The following is a 24,621-nucleotide window of genomic DNA, read 5'->3' as shown; positions in this document are numbered from 1 at the left end:
ACTGAATTATGTAACTTGAACCGATTTTGTTGTATTTATGAAACAGATTCAACCAATATGTTAAATTACCACATAAGAATTATTTTAATTCCGAAATAATTACAAGTCTCTAGGTACCTACAATGGACATTTGATAGATTGTTTGGAAAAGCAATCTGAATAAAGTAAAACTGTTGCTAGTAGTTCCCATAATAGAAACTACCTGTTAAAATAACAGACCCGCGAAATTACAAAACTAAATTAATTTTGTGCTTTTTGTTGGTTTCATTTAGAACCTAGCGATGGAATACACAAAGTTAAAACTATTTAATAACAAAAAATTGTATTTTAGATTTCCACAAATGGGTCTTGATAATACCAGGAAAACAACATTATTTCGTACTCACCTCAAAGAGTCAAAGAAGTTGTATAATGTGTAGTGCTTTACGATCATAAAGATTATTATAATTCAATAAAATATGTGACACGTTACTTATCTAAAAAAATTGACAGTTCTTAATAGTAGTACCAGTGGAACCCATTTCCCAATTGTAATTTGTAAGAATATGTGTTAATTTACAGAAACTAACAAACAAATTTATTGGTTTGTAAACACTGCTGACACAACAATAGTGCAAAAGGATTTTTTAGATCATTATTTCTATTTATTTTAGAACTGTCACATTCCAGAAAAGTTACGTGGCACAGACTTTACTATGTAAAATATTGTCTAACCACGTTCAGTTAAGTTGTAGCGCACCTGGTCAGCTCCTCTGTAATGACCACAATGAATTGCATAGAACCATTCCTGACTACCGTAAATAATGTTTATTCCTAAGAAAAACTTATTTTATATTGACTTTTTTTCGTTAAATCAAATTAAATTAAATGGAATATAAAACAATAAGATAGGTTTTTTTTTCCCTATGGCGTACGAACGAAAGTACTTTGAGCTTATAATTAAAGTTAGACCTTCTCATTGGCGTAGCTGTGTTCATAATGTTGGGGGGGGGGGGGGGGACAAATAATGATTTTGATGTCATGTAAACCCATTCCCCTCTTACTAAGACGGGGGGTCCGGAGGTCCTCCACAGGAAAATTTTGATTTTAAAAGTGCAAAATAGCGCTTTTTAAGCAGTTTTTGTATCTAACTATTGGATACATCGATGTTAAAATTATTATTGTTTCCTTAAGGTAAAATTTGAGAGTGAAGAAATTCCAAATAAAGTTGGACAGAATAATATTATAAAATAAAAATATCACGGTCTAGAAAGTTGGGGGGGACAGTCCCCTCCACCCAAAACATTCAGGGGGACACGTCCCCCCTGTCCCCCCCGGTTCCTACGCCCCTGGACCTTCTTAAACATTATATGGCGCTAAATATATACAGAAGCAAGCGTTAAAGTATTGAAGTGTTAACAAATGAAAATTGCTTTAAAAACTATGATATTTCAATGCATTAAGTTCAGTGGGATTAAATTCGAGATTCAATACTCTTTTGTCACCTAGCACAAAAATGTACTTAATGTTTGTTAAACTATGGAGGGAACACGTAAGTTACCAACCTTGGAGGTATCGGTCCAGAAGTTCGCGCCGTCCTCGCCGTAGAGGAAGCTGAGCTTCTGGTTGAAGAACTGCGCCATGAACACCACCTGGTAGGTGGTGCCGGCCGCGGTCAGGCTGGTGACCTCGAAGTGCACATCGCCGCTGTCTGTCTGCACCACGTGCTGCTCCCAGGCGGTGAGCGAGCCGTTGCCCGGGTTCTCCAGCCACAGCAGGTTCTTCTTGCGGGAAACTGACACGCGAGCCCCGTGCGGAGACACTTGCACTTGCTCAAGTCGTACTTCTGCGCGCGCACCATGCGACCACATTCTCACAGGATATATGTGCTTTTAAAGCTTATATTTTAATCATTTATATTAAATATTTGTGCACATAATTTAAAACATTTATTTAAGACGAATATTAGTGATATAAAATGTGTTTAAAAACCTTTTAAAATGTATTTATATAAATGAGGTTATGTTCCCGTATGTATAATTTATTTGCATTATAATTTATAAAAAATACGTATTTTAATAAATTATTAGATTTATCTGGAAGCTATTACTTAATAGTAGTATGTAATAGGGCATACTGGCACAGGGTTAAGGGTTGAGGAGCTGGAGCCGGGGTCAATGACCGATTGCTCTGACGTCACGGCGGCCATCTTGGATGGATGTTGCCTTGACCTTTGACCTTGACCTTGAATATGATCCTCAAAAATAGTCAAAATAGTCCAAAATTGGGCAAAAACTGCCCAAAATTCCTCAAAATTTAAATTTTTTTGGATAAAAATTACGCCAAAAATTCTCAAAAGTCGTTTTACCTTAGAAACCACGAAAATTCCTAAAAGCGGCTTAAAAGTTCTAAGAGCTAGCCGCTTTAAGCCGCCGAGGTCATGAACTTGAAAATTAGGATGCCATTGCAGCCATTTTGGATTATAATGTCACTATTGCAATTATCGTTACGGTCGCCATATTTAAAATCTTTATTTATTATCCGATTTTAATGAAAAAATTTAAAAATTTGTAAAAAAATTCAATTAATAAAATATTAATAAAAATATTTTAAAAACATACATTTACGACATTGAGCTCGGAGTCCTCGGTTCGAACCCGACAAATGCAAAAAAAAAAATGGCGGACGAACCTTCCCCGTGGTGGGTGCTGGCAGATTGACCCCCACCACTTGGTAACATGCACGTCATGTCCGCCATCTTGTCTTCGTTGATGGAAGCCATCATCATTGTATCGTCGGCTAGAATACGCTAACGCCATGTTAGTTTAATTCTTATCCGCTAGAGAGCAGTAATCATTTATTATTACTGTAACACCCGCCATCTTGTCATTTGGACGCCATCTTGAAAATCCGTAATTTTAATGCTAGAGATGCGAGAAGAAATTAAAAATACATTAAATAAATTGGCAATAAATATACTGATTGATTCGATCGATTACCGTCCTTGGTTCGAAACTAGTAACAGCAAAAAATAAAAACAACAACAGATCCTCCACAGAAGCCACCTACAGACTGATCTACCGCCACCAATACCAAGGTACATATATCGTCAGCTGATATGACGTCATGTCCACCATCTTGTCTTCATCCGCTGGAGACCACCATCCTGTTTGTGTGCCGATACCATGTTAGTATAATTTTCTGGGCACCATACCATTGTCCTCAACTGTTGGTCAGAGCAATCGGTCATTGACCCCGGCTCCAGCTCCTCAACCCTGAACCCTGTGCCAGTATGCCCTATTACATACTACTCGTAATAAATAATTAAATGTATACACTGTATATTAAATTATGTTTTTTATTTGATTGAATCTATGCTTTACCAAACTTATTTATATTATCAAGCTAGTCCTTTTATTATTTTATTTATGTTAATTATAGAACGTAAAATTAAATATTTTTTTTTTACTACATTCGATAAGTATAACTTCTAACGCGCTTATGTAGACACACCCAAGTTTTTAATTTGAGCCTATAGTTCAGTGTAGTTAAACCAGCTAGTAATAAGTTTTCAATTGGACCGTTAAGTCATTTTTACAGTTGCGTTTTATACGTGTGGTTTGTCTCTGGTGCCAGTATTATTGCATCAAGGCTTAACCTATATAGTTATAAGAAATTTATAGTTAAGTTTTGGTAGTATTTTATTGTGTAGCTTTTTAATATATATTTTTTTAGCATTTTCATTAACCAGGTTTATGGGCCTACATTTTTTAATAACACTGCCCACTCACCGTTACTAGAAGTTATCTTCAGAATTTTTAATAATTCTTTGAAAGTAAAAAATGTTAAAGTTGAATTAAATATTTTGATTTTTAATTTAGTTGCAACCCACTTCCACACTGAATTTTTAATTTTACTCTGCTTGTTTCCGGAATTTTCATAACACCTAGAGTTGTTAATTTAAGAGAATAATTTTTGAAGTAATTTTAAATATCCTTAAACGTCACTTGCTTAACACCAGATGGGTTCTGAAGTTGTGGATTCTCGCTCGCAAAGTGGGGAGAACCCACAACTGATACCAGTTCCGAAATTTATGTGTAAAAATTTGGCTTTGTTTATCACGTCAGACGGTATGCCCAGTATGAACAACGTATATTTCATATGTACTATCATTATGATAAGCAAATAACTCTCATCACTCCTAGAAACCTTTTATCACTATAAATCCATCTAGAAAAAAACCCTCCCCATTGCTACAGATTTCTTTAAAATAAGTTAATCCTGTTTGCCACCAGATAACATAAGTAGTATAAATTAGAGAAGTCCAGCGCAATGTTATTCTTATGGGACTACGGCTTGGTGGTGGCTTGCCAATCGTGAGGAAACGGCTATGTTCGGACTTGATCACCGGTCGATGCCTATGAACAGGATCTCCCCGGACATATGGATGAACCCACGTCCGCCATCTTAGAATTCACTATTTTGAAAATCCATAATAATTAAGCTAGAAATTAAAAAAAATCAAAATTCATTAAAAAACTCACATTAATTTAATGATTGGTTAAATTGATTTCCGTCCTTAGTTCGATACTTGCTCGATGCAAAATAAAGTCTGTTTTAGGAAAAAAATGCTTATTTAATAAAATATGGCAAAAATTCCTGAAAGACACATAAATCCCTCGCCTACCAACACCAGTTGATTCGATTGATTTGTTAACTTGGTTCGTTATATGCGCGATACAAACAGAAAGTTAATTTTTGAAAAGAAAAAAAAAATTATTTAATAAAACATGACGAAAATCCTAAAAGTGGCTTAAATATTTCATCCACCAGCTGCCAGTAAGCTGCCGATGCCATCTTGGAAATTCGTAATTATTAAACAGAAATTCGAAAAAAAAATCTAAATATCGTCAAAAAATCAGCAATTAATTTACTGATTGATTAAACTCACTACCGTCCTAGGGGCGATCCCTGGACGATTAAAAGTTTATTTCAGGTAAAAAATATTTATTTTAATTGATCATTGAAGTGACAGGTTCAATGAAAAAAGCAACAAAACTACAATTAAAAAAAATATTACATAAATTCTACAAGTACAAACAAACAATTAAAACTAATATTCTAGAAATAAATATCTTTTTCTCGGGCTTTTACAACAAAAATACTGTTTAATTTGTATTAATACAGTGCAAAAATTATTAAAATCAAAAACCAAGAAAGGAACAAAAATTCACTGAGATCAACTTTCCAGTATTATAGACATTGTAGAATGTTTAAAATATGTTTTTATATGAAAATTGAGAGACTTACATATGGATGTAATTGACAGCCCCGACTCGAACCGCACAGTTACTGCATCTGCGTGACCATCGTTGTTCACATCCAGCCACGCAACTCGATGATACGACCAGTTAATTTCCTGTACAACATGTGCACAAAGTCAACACTTAGACATTACAAATAGCTTACATTAGCATATAACTAGCAAGTGTTTTTTTCTAGATTAATGAGTAAGCTGTAGGCAATATCGCATCATATTATGAAAATTGTTAGTCTGCATTTAGCCGTCTAGCCGTCGGTTTCACACGCCGTATTTTCTTTTAATGTTCTCCTCTTTTCTGTTGCTTTAAGGGCTATTTCTGAAATGTAAACACGATACAGCCATTGCATTTGATTTTCTGTCACTGATATTTTCAACATTATCACCCTGTTTTACCTTATCCGTTATACTTTTGGTAAGGAAATATGAGTTGCAAAATGGAAAACGTGTTAAATCAGATGGTTTCCAAAACTGTGTGAAGATACTGGCGAAAAGAACAATGAAGAGGGGCCAGGTGAGGAAAGCAGAGGTGGTGCCTCAGCCACGGCCATATAGAGAGGTCTGGCAACTTCCTATACTTTGCTTTGGCATGTCTCGTCTTATTTGTGAATCTCGTGGTGGCCTGCGAACTAACGGCGCTGGTAGTAGTATAACACATAATTAACATTGTGTTAATTGGAGAATTCGTATATAATATGATATTATTGCTAATCCCATCTGAATTTGTAAATTTTTTCCCCCAGATTTCTATATATTTTTTTTTTCATTCCTTTTGGTCCCTGGTAAATGCCTAATCTGTCCAATGCCTTAAAATTTTTCTGCATTTGTAAGTTAAGTGTAAGTGGTGAGAGAAAATGTCTCTTGTATTGCGCCTGGCTTTAATGAAGGTGCCGGCAGCAAGAAGACATTTGAGTGACGTCATCGACATACAAGAATCATCCCTCCTTCCTCATCTCCTTATTGTCCCCTCCCTGGTGGTCTGTGCTGCCTCCCTTCCTTTTCCCCTACTCCAGTCTTCTCTCTGCGCATGCGCCTGAGCGTTCGGTCTCCCTGGTAGTTGCAACGACTGTTTGACGTTCTTCTTATTTCAGGTTTGAACGAGGTAACATGTAACTAATTGGGTAGCAGGTAGTACGCCGTGTCCGACGTGTGTGGGCAGCACGAAGGGGGTATGTGATTGATTAACTTTAGATGAGGTTTTTTCTAAATTGATTTTCGGATTGCCTTTGGAAATTTTGTTTGGCTTATCATTGCTTACGTGTAGGAATCATTTTGTTTAATTATGTCGCTCAGTCGTTTTGATTGGCTGTGTTGCCTTTGACCAGTATTATCAATTTTATAGGCCAACTTTAAATGTTCACGAGTGGTCGGTGCATGGCACTCTCTATGTAAAAGGAGTTAATAAAACTTTGCGAGTTCAATGCTTTTATGTAACTGTATATGTGGTGCATTTACCGACGCCGCGGTGTCGTAAATATGTTATGTTAGTAATTTAATTGTTTTATTGTATTCCAGTTTGTACTAACGATGGTTCCTGAATCTATGACATGGTTCGGTTCGGTTAGGTTAAGTCGTCATGTGCAATGTTTGTTGTAACCTTTGTCAGATGCGGTAATTGTATCAGGCTTCTCCCTTTTGGTATAAACTTTGACCAGTGTATTAATTGCTCTTGATATCGCTCTTGCATAGTTGCGATCGTATGTATGAATCTAGCAATTTATTGTATTGCATGAATTGTTCGGTATATTGCATCTGCATGATTTAAAGGTTAGTCATTGCTATTGCTACTGTAATCACGAGTCTTATTTAGTGCTGTTAAGCTTTAATTGTTTGATCATGATATGCAAGAAACTTTATTGTATTGCATGAATTGTTCAGTATATTGCATCTGCATGATTTAAAGATGAGTCATTGCTATTGGTACTGTACTCACTCCTTATTTTCGCTGTCATTTTCATAGTTGCATGTTACTTGTTTTGAACGAATCAATTTGTTGAACGAAATTGTGTAAATCCTTTGGAACATATAATTTTGGTAAGAGTTGACATGTCTTTCATTAGGCACCTTGCTTATTTAATGTTATACCTATTGCTGTTTTATTTAAATTAATTGGTAAATACTTGTACTAATCCCGAGGTTGGTACAACCGTCAAGTGTTTTCGTTTTTATACTTACATAACGACCCGGTTAAAATAAAAATAATGGCAAGCTGCAATACTAGGGAAATTAATATGTAGTTGATATCTTAATTGCACAAAAAATACTGTATTAAAATCACATTTGAATGAATGACACTTACTTGAAGATTAAAATGTAGGTTTAGCAAACTAATGCTTGATTTAAATACGCAACTAATATTTCAAACGTGCTTTCTTATGAAGACCCCAGTTTGTTTGGGTTCCGCGTTCCCAACACACTCTTTCAACTGACAATTGCGGCAAAAGTTATTGCTATACATTTAACCCCTAAAAAGCCCCCAAAATAAATTAAAATTCCTAAACTGTAACCGAAGTTTAAAATTAAAATTACTTTTAAAAATTATACTCACTTTAATACGATACTCCTATTTAAGACAATGTTGATAATGGGCTGAGCTTCTACTAGCGCCGTCAATTCGCAGGCCGCCGCGAGCTTCATTAAGCGCAAGGAGAATAAATGTACCTGGCCAGACCTGTCTATATGGCCTTAGCCTCAGCAGCAGGAGCGTCTGCACACGGGCATTAAGTAGCCCGACCACTGCAGCACTGCAGTCTGCTGCTAGCATAGAACAAGGAGGGAGAAACTGAGACCATGTTTTGCGAGATGTGACGCTATCTGTTGTGTAGGCCCATAACTACTAGCAAAAAAAAAAAAAACTTCCGACGGGTGGTTCAAATCAGAAGTGTTGGGTTTAAAATTTTAATTTAACTACTTGATGAAATGTATAGTAACACAGAACTGTGCGAAAAACACTTAATGATGTATTGTAATAAAAAGCCAGTTCTATATTAATAAGAAGAATATGCAAATTTGTGTTATACCACACCACAAAATACGTGGCTACCAAAATAAAGTGAATTAATTTTCACTTGTTCGTTTGCCTGATAATAACGAATGCATTACTTCTCACAATCAACATAGCAATGTTAGTAAAATATAATGAAAGCAGCTATCTAGCGGATGGACCCAGAACTATCTCATGGCAGCTGAGCGAGCAGTGCTGGACACTCACGTCCAGGGAAGCGATGTTGTACGGCCCGTCCAGAGGGTACACGTCTGTGAAGTACACGCTCAGCTGGCCCTCCGTCTTGCCGGGCTCCAGGAAGCCCGACGTCCACGTGATGCCTTCCCGTCCGAGAACCGAGGCTGCCACACACACATTAGCCCTTCTCTACTTGCAACACGCCATAACTTCCAACACTGCAAAATACACTTGAATGTTTCTGATGAGTCGGGACGTTCTGGAACTGTGTAGGACCCTGCGTGAAGTCCGTGCCAGAACACCAGGCTTCCAGTTGTCAACGGCTCCTGAAGATGGCTCCGAAACGGCTCGTCGAAACAGCAGGCGAACCATCAGGTATGGAGGCGAGACCTCAACGCGGAAACCAGCAAGTAGTTACTGGGTCTGGTCAACGGGGGACTACGAGCTAAAACTAAATAAACTTGTAAAACAAATGCTGCTCGTGACGCATTCATAAGTAGGGGGTTCTGTGCGGTTGAGTACTCGCAAAGTGTTGACGCATGTTGAACTGCGAAAGTCCTTCGTCATTACGCAGTGTAGCACTCCATCTTCTCTAAAGTAGTCTGTGGAGCGTTCCTGTGGCTGAACACGGATGAGGAAGGGACCAGCATCCATACTCCACCTGCTGGTGTACTTCCATGGGCGTCGTGCATAGAGGAACATGTTTGTTCGGTAGAAACACGTAATTGTTTGTATACGGCGAAACAAATGTTTATTTTCTGTAACCAAATATTTTGTTCGCCTAACCAAATTTATAAAATAATTTATTTTGTACATATAAAATAATTTATTTTGTACATATAATAAAATATGAATTAGTGTTGATAAACCATTTTGTTGGGTCAACAAAATATTTGCTCCCACAAAATATTTGTTTTGCCATATTTAAACAAATGCATTCTTCAGGTTAACAAACATTTCTATCGGTTTGGGCGATATAGCGCCCTTAGACGCCGCCCTAGAGATCTCTACTCTAAAAAAAAACCCATGCAGGTATTAGTCTATGGAGCGGGTGTTTGGTCTGGAGTTAAAGTCAAATGGTTAGCAATTGGATAAAGAAAATAAATCCTAGCTGTGCAAAGGCTAAGAAGCTTATATGTGTAAAAGCTTGAAAAGAACTCTCTAGGGAGAATAGTAAATTTGACATTACGCAATGAATTTTGCTAAACAAGCATAATAAAAACACATCTACAAGAACTTAGCGTTAAATTTAATTATAAGCAAACTTTTTTTGCTATGCACATAGAAAAAGGGTAGGGTTTTTCTTATTTTGACTTCAAGTATTATTATGGCAAAGATTGTACACACCAACTCTCTTACTTCTTACCTCCATGAGAAAACCTTCATAAAATGGCGCCCAAACATTTCTAAATACTCATCATAAAAACTGTCGGTAGAACCTAGTATCATTTAAAATATTAATTATTTTTTCAAAACAAATATTTTTAAATTGCAGTATCTGAACAATTATGACACTTGTTTTTAGTGATAACAAATTTTTACTCTGGCAAATATTACACACAGGTAAAATTTACTTTTGAAACAATTTTCAATGTATCTTTTTGTTTTTATTATTTTCTAATGATATTATGTTTCATTTCATAAGAAAATGTCCTACATATTTACTTAGAAGATTCTTATGTAATTTTATCTTATGAGCTAACAATTTTAAGACAATTATTTATTCCATTATCAGCACACAATGTTTTATTGGATAAAAACAATACTGAGTTGGGCAGGGCGGCCTTTTATTATCTTTTTATTACTGTCCCTTAACTGCACATCAGCAAGATAAACTGTGCTATTGATTTATGTGACAAAATCCTTGACTTTTTTTTATCTGCACAGTGCACTCACACCAAACTGAAACTCTCAATGACCACAGATAAAAACACCACTGGATTTCTTCCAAAATCATGCTTACTTTTCCTTGTCCACTTTCTCGATCTCATTAAATAGAATTGAAAAATTATTGTTAGAGTTAATTTATAAGTCTAAATACACAGCCATTAATATTAAAGTATTATAACTAATTTATTTTATTGTTTTAATATTAAAAAACTACTCTCATCACGTGGTAAAAACATCTTCAGCAAGTATGCCCGCGGAATCAATGCTTAAATAATTTCTGCTTTCATTTAAGTCCAAAGTATACTATGTAGCAATTTATATTTCGTGCTAAATATATACCTATGCAGCATCACTCTGACTTTTAAAAGCCTGACTTGGTTATTTACGCCTGCCTGGCATGCCACTTTTACGATTTTGTTATTTAAATGTTAATAATTTACATTGGTTTCCTTCCGAGTTAAAATAAGTTTTCGACTGAAGAAACTCTTAATACGCACTTTTTTAAATGAGGAACGTAAACAATGAAAATGGAATCCTTTAACTTTATTCACACCAAATGCCATAAAAGATTTTGCATGAAAAATAAAAAAAAACCTAATTAAATACAACTTAACTCTTTTGAATGAATCCTTACAAGATAATTATTATTCTTTTCCCACACATAGCTTAGAATTTACACAATTTTAAAATGAAAGTTGTATTCAAATATTGAAAATTAAGTTTTTTTCCTGCAATGTGGTGAAGAATAAATGCTCGGTGACATGTAGGAGTATGATCCTCCTTTGTAAACCGCCAGGCGATACGGCGATAACGCGGGGACAGTAGCGCTGGTGTTGAGTTTGACAGTGAGTCTGGGCTAGTTCGGTCTGGGCTCCAGACGGCAGCCTGGCTTGCGGCACTGCGGCACCCCGCAGCGGTCCTCGAGCGCTTCTGCGCGTCACCCTGGCACACGAGACCATCGCGTTTCTTTTTGAGCCAATAAATGTTCCCTACTCAGCAGTCGGCAATCTTCACACCTCTTCGTGGACCTGAACTGGTCAAACCTACGCTGGTGACGTTACGACGCCTCGTATTCATGCCTCTCCCCCCTCACCAGCCGTATTTACCCCCTTTCTACCTTGCACCCCTCCTATTTTCCTTCCACTACTGTCGCTCTTGTGTTCTGTTAACGTATGCGCAAGAGTGCCTGTCAAGCGATTCTACAACATTGTGAAATAAAGTGTATAGAGCGAGTTACAGAAACTTAGGTTTCTAGTCTTGCACGCACACAATGCTCCGACTGGCAACATGGTAGATCGGTGGCGGCTTCAGCCTGGCATGTGGCAACGATCTACTGACGCTAGTAGTTCGGCGAGTTCCCAGTTCCCGGCGAGTGGTAAGAGGTTGAGTCATGGCTCCTGCCAACTTTGGTTTTCTCCTGTGATGGTGTGAGGTGACTGCGACCTTAAATTGTTGTTTAGGCCGTCACCGTCTAAATATAATTCTGGTTTAATGTTGTGTTTGGTTGCGAGCGACAGTTGGAAGTGGTGCCATGATTATCTTCCACCCTCGTGTGGGGTTCATCATCACGTACAATTGTTAGGCCTACTAGCATTGAAGGTTTGTACTTGTGTCGCAAGTTCAATTTGTAACTAAGCTATGTTTTTCTCGCACTGCTCCTGTTGTAACGCAATATTTTTACTGCTGTATAAACTTGTAATATTTTCGTGTTGTGTGAGTGCACTTATCCTCTTGTTTAGCGCTATCATTTGAAGGTAAAAGATAATTGCCTATCACGACTTATAATTATGATTGTTTGCTCAAGTACGTTGCAAATGCGTACGTTTTGTATTCGGCACAGACGCAGTTTTTCATGTTCCTTACATAAATATGCAGCCTTGTTTGTATATACTTTGCCAATCATGTCTTTACAAATTGTCGAGTATACCAAAATTCCAAATTAAATTTTTAATTGTTGCCTTGAATTTTAATGTTTTGCTATGATGGGAAACGAAAACATAGTTCACCAAATAACTTCCTTATTTGCGTCATTGTAAAATAACGAGGTTTAACAGTTCTCCGGTGTTAACAACTCTGTTCATGACCTTGGAGCAACTGGGAGCTAATGCTTCCTAGCAAGCTTCAGACCAAGAACTAGGCGCATATTTTACAACGACATGCTCACACTCCAGAAGATTGCACCAGGCTGCTGAGCGAGCGGTTACTTACATGACATGTATATTACATCATTTGGCCAGTAACTATCTTTGTCAATCTTCTCTGGACTCCATGAGCTTATGGAATCCATATTACTGCCACAATCCCTCACAATGTAGATAGGGTCTTTCTGAAACGTAAAGTAAAAAATTATTACTAAACCATAATGAATAAAATAATAATTATAATAATTTAAAGATTTGTAGTACTACAGTATTATACAAATGCCCTTACAGGACAGGTTACACTCTTTATGACTCACGTCACTCTCCTGCTTATGTTTTAATGCAATAGAAAAGATCCCAATTTTTAAATTGTTTGGTAGGCCTACTTAATATTTTGTTGAGATAACAAGATAAATAATTGGGATCCCTATCAAACTTTTAAAAAAATTAAATAAACAAAGATTTCATTGTTAAGCAAATGGCACATATAGGTATTTTTATTAAATAAATAGCCTTTATTGTCTAGGAATTTCATACACGTCTACAATTATGTAAAGCTACATTTAACACGCTAATGAGAGATTGGTTCTCGAATTCACTAAATGTGAGGGGATCTAATCAAACAGATCCTTTATACGCAATGTTACACACCGGGAATGAAGATGCTTTGTTCTATTTATATGTCTGCTATGACAAATAGAATGCTAAATATTTTCAACTGATTTGACCATGTGAAATGGCCACAGGCCATTAGTCTAATAAAATTCGGAGATAACTTAGATTAATTCTAAAGTAAGGTTGAAATTGAAAAATAATAAACACACAAAATTTCAAAATATAAACATATATAAAATTTGAAATAATCAGAAAATATAAATTATATAACCAATTAAATACATAACTCACACCTACCAAAAATAATAATGTATTGTCAAGTTATATTTATTTATAAATTTATAGATAAACAAAAATTTTGTTAAACCCATTCTTATGTTAGAGTGAATCAAAAATTTATTATAAATTCTACAATAATATATATGAAGTTTATTTTCAAGTAAATAGAGTTTCTTCGCTGATTTATTATCTGTTCACATGTACTCTGAAATAGGCAGTATTATAAATTGTTTTGCTTCTATTATTTCGTGTTTCTGCACATGATTTCAGATATATAACTATATTTCATTGTTTATAAAATGTTTTACTCTAATAAACAATTCTTGTTTAATGGTTTTAATAAACTTAAAGGAAAATGTATAGGAATTTACACTATTATTAATTAAAATTTATTAAAATTCATTTTCTATTTCTTTAGTTTGGTTTTCTATATGAATATGTCGCTCGTAGCATGCACTGAAAGTAGAAAATCGATTGGTATATAGTTTTGGATTAACCGGTAAGTAGCCTTCGTTAATAAAATTAGGGATTCCCACAACCTTGGAAACCTGAGTTTATCAGGGTATTGAGAAAAATATATTTTTATTTTACTTTAGATTATATACTAAGTATAAATATTTTTAAGATGAAGGCTATATACAAACGGTTAATCCAAAACAGTATATAACTTGAGTTCATGAGTTCAGTACATGCTAGTACTTAAAAGTAGTCTTTAAGTTCCTAAAAATCATAAAATAAGGACTTGTTCAGGATAATAATCTTTTTATAAACAACTAAATATGGTAGACACCTGCGAGTACTCGAAATTCGAGTTTCGAGTCGAGTTTTTTAGTAATACTCGAACTCGAGCTCGTGGCTTTTCAACAACTCGAAATTCGAGCGAGCTTTTCTTGCACTCTACCTATAGAAAAAAAAAGACTCTCATTATAAGGGAATAAAAGTCTTACAACACTATTATCCTTTACTTTATAATGTAACATGATCGACCGTATACATGAACACATCATTTTTACGTACCCGGGATTTACGAATTTCCGTGATGAATTTTTTTTACTTCTATAATTTTCCACATAGTTTTAATGTATCACTTTACTGCTTTATGCGGAAGTATTTCCCGCTTTATGCGGAAACATTTCCCGCATTTTACTGTAAAAAGCGTTTAAATTGTCCGGGGTCTCATCATTTACGCCATAAAATGTGTGATATAAAGTCCCGTTTAAAATTTTTATGAAAGTTCCTGCCAGTAATGGCGCACGTAAATATAAATATGAAGAAAAGACAAATGAACAACAACTTACGAAGAAATATGGATGATGTACCATAACTACAGTACAATTCCAATAGTTATCTTAAGATAATTACCATAAAAAGAACTAAAGATTCTTTGTGGATACCATAACTACTGCAGAAGCATGATAGTTACCACATTTGCACTATAGTTGCCGTAATAACCGAGATGTGTATTTACCGTGATGGTAATGTATTTATTTAGGACATATTAAAAAAAAAGGATGTTAAATCTTGATATGTACGGTTGGCACATGTTGCTAAGAAATAATGCGATCTGAAAGAATGCAGTACTACTACGAAAAGTGAAAAGGGTACTCGTGGATTTTTAGGTTATGGCAGTCTCTTTCGTTTTTCAGTAATATCGGCCGAAAATTAACAAGAGTATTGGAAGTTGGCAGAAATGCCGATTCAACTAAATATTGGCAAAATCGGCTTCTTCAGTACAGCTCTACATTTAATGACATGAGTAAACATATTTCAGACTACAGGACATTGAAAAAGACTTTAATTTCCATGTAGGTTTATTGTGCGTAAGTTTTTTTTGCAAGTGTAAATTGAATTAAGTAAAATGCTTCTATTTTTATTACTTTAAATTGATTAAACTTAATGACAAGTTACAGATATTTGACACTAATTTTGAGGTTAAACAATTTGGTATATATTTAGAGTAACGGTATATGCGAAAAAAAATGCTAAAAATCCGAAAATACTTTTATTCTATGCTCTTTCACTTCCTCTTTTCAAATCAACCGGCGGAGATAAGAAATTCCAAATACTTTAGGAGATATAGAATTTTTTAATTTTGCAATACAACACCTGTACAACCATTAGACCGACGCCATTTTTGTTATTTTGCCGTGTGTTCGTGAATGCGTAATAAATAAAATGGTCGATTAGGTCAGGTCAGTTACATTATTAATACTTTCAAACTAAGCGGACATAAAAAATAATGTGAATTAATTTCAATGGTTCTTTAGTTTTAAAGTATTTATAATGTAACTGACCTGACCTAACAAACCCGGACAATATCCAAATAAAAAATAAGACTTTAAAATTAGAAACGTTAAAAACCCACCTAAGTTGGAGGCGGGTACATTTCCTTTGCCATTAGAAGGAAATGATGTAGTCGTTCACCTACGTCGCGATACCTCCGACGGATTAATAAATAAATAAATAATCACGTATTGGTTCATTTGAATACTGGCCAATCACGGAACTGTCACGTGACAAAATTGTCCAATAAGAAACATAATAGATACTCGTAAACCAGAAACAATGGTGATCGCCGCATGAATACCCAGGTATTGTGATGAAAATTAAAAAATTCGATAATCTAAAGTATTTGGAATTTCTTATCTCCGCCGGTTGATTTGAAAAGAGGAAGTGAAAGAGCATAGAATAAAAGTATTTTCGGAATTTTAGCATTTTTTTTCCGCATATACCGCGACTCTACATATTTACCAACAATTTTACTAAAGCATTCCAGCCACACAGGTTGCCAGAGAGAGATGCTTCTCATCTGCTGTAAACACCATCTCCAATCGTAGAGCTAATTTAACTCCTGAACGTGCAGAACAAATTATTTTTCTGCATGATAGATTGAAGAACAGAATTTAATACTCTATGACAATCTCTCTCAGAATTTTTGTGCCGAAAAGTGGAAATGTTGAAACAATGTGAATGTACTTTTCAAACAACATGATTTTTGGTGTTCAGTTAGTTGAAGCTCAGTAAGGACTCCAGAAAAATTGACAAGGATGAAATTATTCCAAAGTTATGTTACATTTACACAAACATATACGTACTTGTAAACTGTGGTTATGTTAGTTGGATGATATCAGTTACTAATGAACCAATGGAAACAGGTTAGATTCAATGGAAAACATGTTTTTTTTTCCTAGCAGTGCAAATTATAAAAGCACTCTGTAAATAGTTACCCAAAATTAATAAGCCCACTTCATTTTAATACTTTATTCAAACATTATACCTACTAAGTTTAAGGTAAAAATAATTTCCCAAAAGTGTAACTGTATCACAAAAGCTCAAGCTTCGAGAACTTTCAAGTAGGCTCGCTCGAGCTTGGCTCAAAGTAAAATTCTTAGGCTCGCAGACCTCTAATGTAGGTCTATCTATTTAGTAGGCTAACAATGATAATGGTTTCTTTTTTTATTTCCATATTTTTCTCAAAAGTTCTCACATTTTATTACTCCATCACAGTAAATTTATGTGCAATAAACTGAAAAAAAAAAACTCGAACTCGACTCGATACTCACGAGTATTTTAGCAAACTCGCTCGAGCTCGACTCGAAGTGAAAATCTTCTGCTCGCAGAAGCCTAAAATATGGTACTTTTATTAATTAATTAAAATAATGTGTACAAACACAAAAAACATTGGAATCAAAATAATTTATGATTATACATTCTTAATATTTGTTCATGATATATAAACTGCAGCACAGGACTTGTGATACAATTTGACTACTAGTAAATAGATAAAAGTTGAAATAGAGAAACCATGATCAACTATAAGGTCAGTAATGCTCTTGTCGGTAGCAATTACAAATCAGAACTGAGCGAGCACATACCTGACGAGCTCATTGTCAAATATACATCTAACCTAAATATATTAAATATAGTTATTCAAAATATAAATTTCCTTAACACGGTTATTAGTAGTCAAAATACACTATAAACCATGTGTAGTTGAATAGAATCTTGGGAACTCTATGAAATTATAATAAACTCATCAGGGATACGGATTTATTATAAACTAGCTAATGCCCAGCATGCGTTGCTATGCCTCTTTCAATTTTTTTGAAATTGGTTTGACACATACAAAGAATCTCCATCTCTATCTATATATGACCCTCTATACATAAATATCACAGTATTTATCTATGTAAAAAACTCTCTCTATATCTCTATATATCCATATCTCTCTTTATTTAACTATATTACTCTATATACCTATGTATTAATGTTTATATCTCAATCTCTATACTTCTATATATATCTATATATGTCTATATCTTCCTATCTATATTTTATCTTTACAAAACAGAAGACGATACACAAATATTCATTTATATATATTTTTACCTATCTATATTTTTATCTATCTTTTAACCATTTAGCAAGTGTGAAATAGGAATATAAAAACACACGCGCATTTGAATGCAACGTTGTATCAAAATTTCAAAACAGTCGGTGAAGAATTTTCGGAGGGTTAAGATTTCGAACGAACATTTACACACACACACACACACACACATATATGTATATATACTGTGGTGAGTTAGATTGCAGTATAAGTAGCTTGAGAAATACCAATGCTGTTCTAAGTTTAAGACAAAAGTGCTCAAATTTATTTTCATTGTCAAAACATGTATCGAAACCATTTCCATGAATAGTTTTGAAAGCATACCGTAGCACTCAATTACAAAAGTATACGCCTTGTTAAAAAATATTAAAATAAATAAGTAGTAACTAGCTGGCATTAAAAATTTCTTGAAATGACTTAAAATACAAACAATTCACTACAAATACATAACCCCTATATATTACAGCAAATATTTTTTGTTGTGACGCGGTAAGGCAAAACGCTATTGCTATAATATTGATTTTATTTACCGCAAAAGCTATTACCTACTTTATTACCCTGACTTAAACTTGTGATTCCCATGAGTTATGGGTTAGTCACCAATTTTCACTCGAATTCGTTTTTATTGGAACCATTTTGAAAAATTAAGGAAATTACGAAATCATTCAAAATCAGTAAACGAGATAGTTATAAATAATTTAATCTTATTATGGTAAAAAGATCAAACTTTTTTAAGTTACATATTATAATTATTAATTTACTAACAAACAAAAAAATATATATTAGATGTAATAAATATTTTTGGGAATATATCAGATTGTGTAAGTGTTCGTGGGCACAAGCTTATGTTTATTTAAATCGTTTTTATTGAGAACACATTTCAAAACTATTATATTTACAAAAATATGTTTACTAAAAGTTAAAATAACAAATTTTTTATAATAAAAATATAAAATTATGTTTCAAAGGCTTGATATAAACATGGTCCCGTATGAATGATAAAATTTAAATAAAATACACTTTTAATTTATATTTATTGCAACTCATATTTAAAGAGGGATTGGGAAAAGGTAATTATTTCAAGTTAGCAATTAGTAATTAAATAATTACTAAATATCATAAGATAAAAAAACGCTTAGATTAAAGTGCTTAAGCTACAAGATTTAAAATACTTTTATTTCATAAAGGGAAAATGGTTTACTTGATGAATAAAGGCATTCATTATATTTTAATAAAGCATGACTTGACGCCGTCCCCGCTACCTCTGACTATTTAGACGTGATTTTGTTAGGTTCGTGTTCTCAGGGAGGGTTCGGCCTTGTGGCTAGAGGTAGGGGTCAACGCAGTAGGGCCCCCCGAGCTGTTGAGGCCACTCGGGACGCCTGAATAATAACACAAAACTTCTTCAGATAGTTGGTGAATTTAATACAGCACAGCCCAATACATGGTGCTGCCCGTTCTGGCCGTAACGGTTTGCCCGACGCGACTAGTCACACGCGCAGCTTCACTTCCTCAGTGGCGGCTCACGATTCTTATGCGCGTGAGGGGCAGACTCGTATACGTGACGCGAAAGTTACAAAAGACACTCTGACATGGCACACGATATTTTGAAGCACAATACACTACACTAATACCTAGCTCTGGATAAACTGGGCTAGCAACACGTAGGCCCGTGTCTCCGGCGACTCTACGTGGTGTCTAGGTATGTCCCAGGGACTGAATCGTTATTAAGTTTGGTGGCGCACTGCCGTACGACGGTGATACATAAGCCCTGACATGACGAATTACACTTAGGCGAACAACTATTCCACTAACATATTACACTTGATAAACTGGGCTAGCAGCACTTAGGCCCGTGTCTCCGGCGACTCTACGTGGTGTCTAGGTATGTCCCAGGGACTGAATCGTTATTAAGTTTGATGGCACGTGTCGCCTGCTGGCTGCCCCGTGCGGGCCAAAACTAAGTAGCCTGTAGGCTAGGTTGGGCGTGAAGCGCCGACGTAAAACCACATACTCTCCCCACAGTACTTACGTATGACGTGGAACACTCATCTCGGAGCACTGATTGAATTAAGTTAAGTACCTCATGATAAATTTAGGCCAACCGCGGAACTGTACAAAAGGTTGAAAAGAAATTACACTATGGAAAACTACATGTCGGTGAATGCAAAGGTTGAAGGTTCCGCGTTGCGCGCAGGCTGCCGGCCTGGTTGAGCTCTCCGAAAGGACACTGCCTGTGTCGCCGCGCGCGACCCCCCTCCCCCGCCAGCCCTCCCGGGAAACGTGTGAATTTCGCGGGAAACTGAACCGGCCAGGTTCGGGACAAATCGCACGGTGAAACATGGTTTTGCAAAGACTGAATTATTAATTAATGAAAAATAATGTTTAATAAAATCCTGTGGAAAAACATAATTATAACAATTTGTTGTAGTGCGGCGGAAGGATATGCCACACCCGGCCGGATCCTTCCGCCGGCGCAGCACTCGTTGCACGGCGATCGCCTCGACGCACGCACTACACTTAGCTGCGCGCACGGGCGCGTTCGGTGCACACGCTTCTAGGAGACGTTGATGAGGCATAGCGGTCTATGCGACATAGAGGAGCATTGGCGGTCGGCGTCAAATGCCCCCCCTTCTCTGAGACCGCTATGTGCATCAACGCCTCGCTACACACACACACACACTTAAAGATACGCCGGCACACTGACCTGGTACACCCGGGGCGGCTGTCCATTGGGCGGCGTCGGGTACCTGTGGGTCAGCGTCATCGGCGGCCGAGGTGGGCGGCGGCGGCGTAAAGCGCCTTCAGCGGCAGGCGGCGGCGCTCCCATGGCGGCGCACGTGGCAGGCGGCGGCGGCGCGGCGCCTTCAGCGGCAGGCGGCGGCGGTCCCATGGCGGCGCACGTGGCAGGCGACGGCGACGCGGCGCCTTCAGCGGCAGGCGGCGGCGCTCCCATGGCGGCGCACGTGGCAGGCGACGGCGACGCGGCGCCTTCAGCGGCGCGCATGACGTGTGGAGGCGGCGCTGCCCCTTCAGCTTCGCGCTTGACGTGCGGAGGCGGCGCGGTTGGCTTCAGCGGCACGCATGACATGCGCAGGTGACGCACCCACAGTGGCGCGTGTAGCGGTGGCGCGCCCCCTGTGACGTGCGCGGCAGGCGGATGTGACACGCCCCCTGTGACGTGCGCGGCGGGCGGTGACATGCCCCCTGTGATGTGCGCGGCGGGCGGATGTGACACGCCCCCTGTGACGTACGCGGCGGGCGGTGATACGCCCCCTGTGACGTGCGCGGCGGGCGGATGTGACACGCCCCCTGTGACGTGCGCGGCGGGCGGATGTGACATGCCCCCTGTGACGTGCGCGGCGGGCGGTGACACGCCCCCTGTGACGTGCGCGGCGGGCGGATGTGACACGCCCCCTGTGACGTGCGCGGCGGGCGGTGACACGCCCCCTGTGACGTGCGCGGCGGGCGGTGACACGCCCCCTGTGACGTGCGCGGCGGGCGGATGTGACACGCCCCCTGTGACATGCACAGCGGGCGGATGTAACACGCCCCCTGTGACGTGCGCGGCGGGCGGCGGTGACACGCCCCCTGTGACGTGCGCGGCGGGCGGAAGTGACACGCCCTCTGTGACGTGCGTGGTGGGCGGAAGTGACACGCCCTCTGTGACGTGCGTGGTGGGCGGATGTGACACGCCCCCTGTGACGTGCGTGGTGGGCGGATGTGACACGCCCCCTGTGACGTGCGCGGCGGGCGGAAATGACACGCCCTCTGTGACGTGCGTGGTGGGTGGATGTGACACGCCCCCTGTGACGAGCGCGGCGGGCGGTGACACGCCCCCTGTGACGTGCGCGGCGGGCGGAAGTGACACGCCCTCTGTGACGTGCGTGGTGGGCGGAGGTGACACGACCACTTTGACGTGCGCGGTGGGCGGAGGTGACATGCCCCCAGTGCATTGTGGTATGTCGTCGGCAACCTGGTTGTCTCCCGGACTGGGTCGCGATGTGGCCGCGTTGAGACGTGCGGCCGTGCCAGTCACTCTCCCAGTGGCTGGAGGCGGCGTCGTCGGTGGTGCTGGAGGTGGCGTGGTGGATCCGCAGTGACGCTGCGTGTGATCGGCGACCTGGCTGCCTGCCAGTCTGCATCTCCCTGTGGCTGTGTCGGTGTGCACGGCCGCGCCTGTCGCTTTCTCAGCGGCTGGGGGCGGCGTCGGTGGTGCTGGAGGTGGTGTGTTTGGGTCGGCCTGACGTGTCCACACGGTCTCCGCGTGCCAATTGTACCACAGTGGCTGGATGGGTGTGGCCTCCTCCATCTGCGGTGATGTCGTCACCACCCCATATGGCGGGGGCGGCGGCGGAGGCGGAGGGGGCGACGTGTCTGCGTCGGCCTGACGTGTCCACCGGGTCTCCGCGTGCCAATCGTACCACAGTGGTTGGACGGGTGTGACGTCTTCCATTTGCGGTGAGGTCGTCACCACCCCATATGGCGGGGGCGGCGTCGGAGGCGGCGTCCTGTTGAGGACGGACGTCTGGGTTGTCAGTGACGCGGGCGGCGTCATGGCTGTTACCGCGGCGTGGTGGTTGGCCGCGTGTGGCAGCGGCGATGCGGGCTGCGTTATGTGCTGTCGTAGCGGTGTCCGGATTACGTCCGGCCCCTCGGTGTCCGCTGCGGTGTCGTCCTCCTTCCATTCGTCCTGTTCTTCGTACTCCCAGTTGTCCCCTGGGCATGGGTAGCCCTCGCTTGCCCATGCCTCGTAGGCCTCCTGGAAGTCGTTCATTTCTAGTGACCAATGGTGACTTGTGACGTTGCTCCACTATGCATGCTCGCCGCTTCATCACGGCTCATGTACATGCTCATGTTCATGTTCGGCAAGTAGCAGCTGCGCAGCTGCACCACCCGATCCCTGTGTGAGGCGCGCGGACTTCCGCTCCCACAGCCGTTATCGCGCCTGGCGCGTAACTTGATGCGCGTCTGGCGTGTAACTCGACGCGCGCCTATCGCCAGGTGCCCGCTCCTTTGGCTGTCTGTGCGTCGCGTCCGTTTCCGCGCGATTCCTAAATTCCTACGCGAGCCCTTACTGGTACACTAATTTGAAGCACAAAATTTGAAAAATTTGAGAAAAAATTTGAAAAATTTGAAACAAAATTTGGAAATTAATTTTTAGAAAATGAAAGCCACACTAGTCGGGCGCCAATTTGACGCCGTCCCCGCTACCTCTGACTATTTAGACGTGATTTTGTTAGGTTCGTGTTCTCAGGGAGGGTTCGGCCTTGTGGCTAGAGGTAGGGGTCAACGCAGTAGGGCCCCCCGAGCTGTTGAGGCCACTCGGGACGCCTGAATAATAACACAAAACTTCTTCAGATAGTTGGTGAATTTAATACAGCACAGCCCAATACATGGTGCTGCCCGTTCTGGCCGTAACGGTTTGCCCGACGCGACTAGTCACACGCGCAGCTCACTTCCTCAGTGGCGGCTCACGATTCTTATGCGCGTGAGGAGCAGACTCGTATACGTGACGCGAAAGTTACAAAAGACACTCTGACATGGCACACGATATTTTGAAGCACAATACACTACACTAATACCTAGCTCTGGATAAACTGGGCTAGCAACACGTAGGCCCGTGTCTCCGGCGACTCTACGTGGTGTCTAGGTGTGTCCCAGGGACTGAATCGTTATTAAGTTTGGTGGCGCACTGCCGTACGACGGTGATACATAAGCCCTGACATGACGAATTACACTTAGGCGAACAACTATTCCACTAACATATTACACTTGATAAACTGGGCTAGCAGCACGTAGGCCCGTGTCTCCGGCGACTCTACGTGGTGTCTAGGTATGTCCCAGGGACTGAATCGTTATTAAGTTTGATGGCACGTGTCGCCTGCTGGCTGCCCCGTGCGGGCCAAAACTAAGTAGCCTGTAGGCTAGGTTGGGCGTGAAGCGCCGACGTAAAACCACATACTCTCCCCACAGTACTTACGTATGACGTGGAACACTCATCTCGGAGCACTGATTGAATTAAGTTAAGTACCTCATGGTAAATTTAGGCCAACCGCGGAACTGTACAAAAGGTTGAAAAGAAATTACACTATGGAAAACTACATGTCGGTGAATGCAAAGGTTGAAGGTTCCGCGTTGCGCGCAGGCTGCCGGCCTGGTTGAGCTCTCCGAAAGGACACTGCCTGTGTCGCCGCGCGCGACCCCCCTCCCCCGCCAGCCCTCCCGCGGAAATGTGTGAATTTCGCGGGAAACTGAACCGGCCAGGTTCGGGACTAATCGCACGGTGAAACATGGTTTTGCAAAGACTGAATTATTAATTAATGAAAAATAATGTTTAATAAAATCCTGTGGAAAAACATAATTATAACAATTTGTTGTAGTGCGGCGGAAGGATATGCCACACCCGGCCGGATCCTTCCGCCGGCGCAGCACTCGTTGCACGGCGATCGCCTCGACGCACGCACTACACTTAGCTGCGCGCACGGGCGCGTTCGGTGCACACGCTTCTAGGAGACGTTGATGAGGCATAGCGGTCTATGCGACATAGAGGAGCATTGGCGGTCGGCGTCAAATGCCCCCCCTTCTCTGAGACCGCTATGTGCATCAACGCCTCGCTACACACACACACACACTTAAAGATACGCCGGCACACTGACCTGGTACACCCGGGGCGGCTGTCCATTGGGCGGCGTCGGGTACCTGTAGGTCAGCGTCATCGGCGGCCGAGGTGGGCGGCGGCGGCGTCTTCAGCGGCGGGCGGCGGCGCTCCCATGGCGGCGCACATGGCAGGCGGCGGCGGCGCGGCGCCTTCAGCGGCAGGCGG

The 24,621-nt window shown here is 40.1% G+C and overlaps 1 protein-coding gene across 5 annotated transcripts in view; it reads right to left on the bottom strand.

Moving 5' to 3' along the window:
- Nucleotides 1–24,621, bottom strand: part of LOC134531676 (uncharacterized) — a 337,254-nt gene that overhangs the window by 25,038 nt on the left and 287,595 nt on the right. For 2 of the 5 annotated variants that reach the window (XM_063367470.1, XM_063367472.1), the window contains 4 exons: nt 12,579–12,696; nt 8,511–8,644; nt 5,290–5,398; nt 1,545–1,774 (listed from right to left, as the gene is read on the bottom strand). In XM_063367470.1, the coding sequence (XP_063223540.1) occupies nt 1,545–1,774; nt 5,290–5,398; nt 8,511–8,644; nt 12,579–12,696 (591 nt within the window). Of the gene's footprint in view, nt 1–1,544; nt 1,775–5,289; nt 5,399–8,510; nt 8,645–12,578; nt 12,697–14,422; nt 15,381–18,340; nt 18,580–24,621 lie in introns of those variants that run through there. The other 3 variants (XM_063367474.1, XM_063367473.1, XM_063367471.1) reach the window with 3 other exon arrangements.

The sequence above is a fragment of the Bacillus rossius genome, chromosome 5, assembly GCF_032445375.1.
Source record: "Bacillus rossius redtenbacheri isolate Brsri chromosome 5, Brsri_v3, whole genome shotgun sequence".
Taxonomy (NCBI): domain Eukaryota; kingdom Metazoa; phylum Arthropoda; class Insecta; order Phasmatodea; family Bacillidae; genus Bacillus; species Bacillus rossius.
The sequence above is the reverse complement of the archived record's forward strand: the minus strand, read 5'-3'. Positions and strand labels throughout refer to the sequence as shown.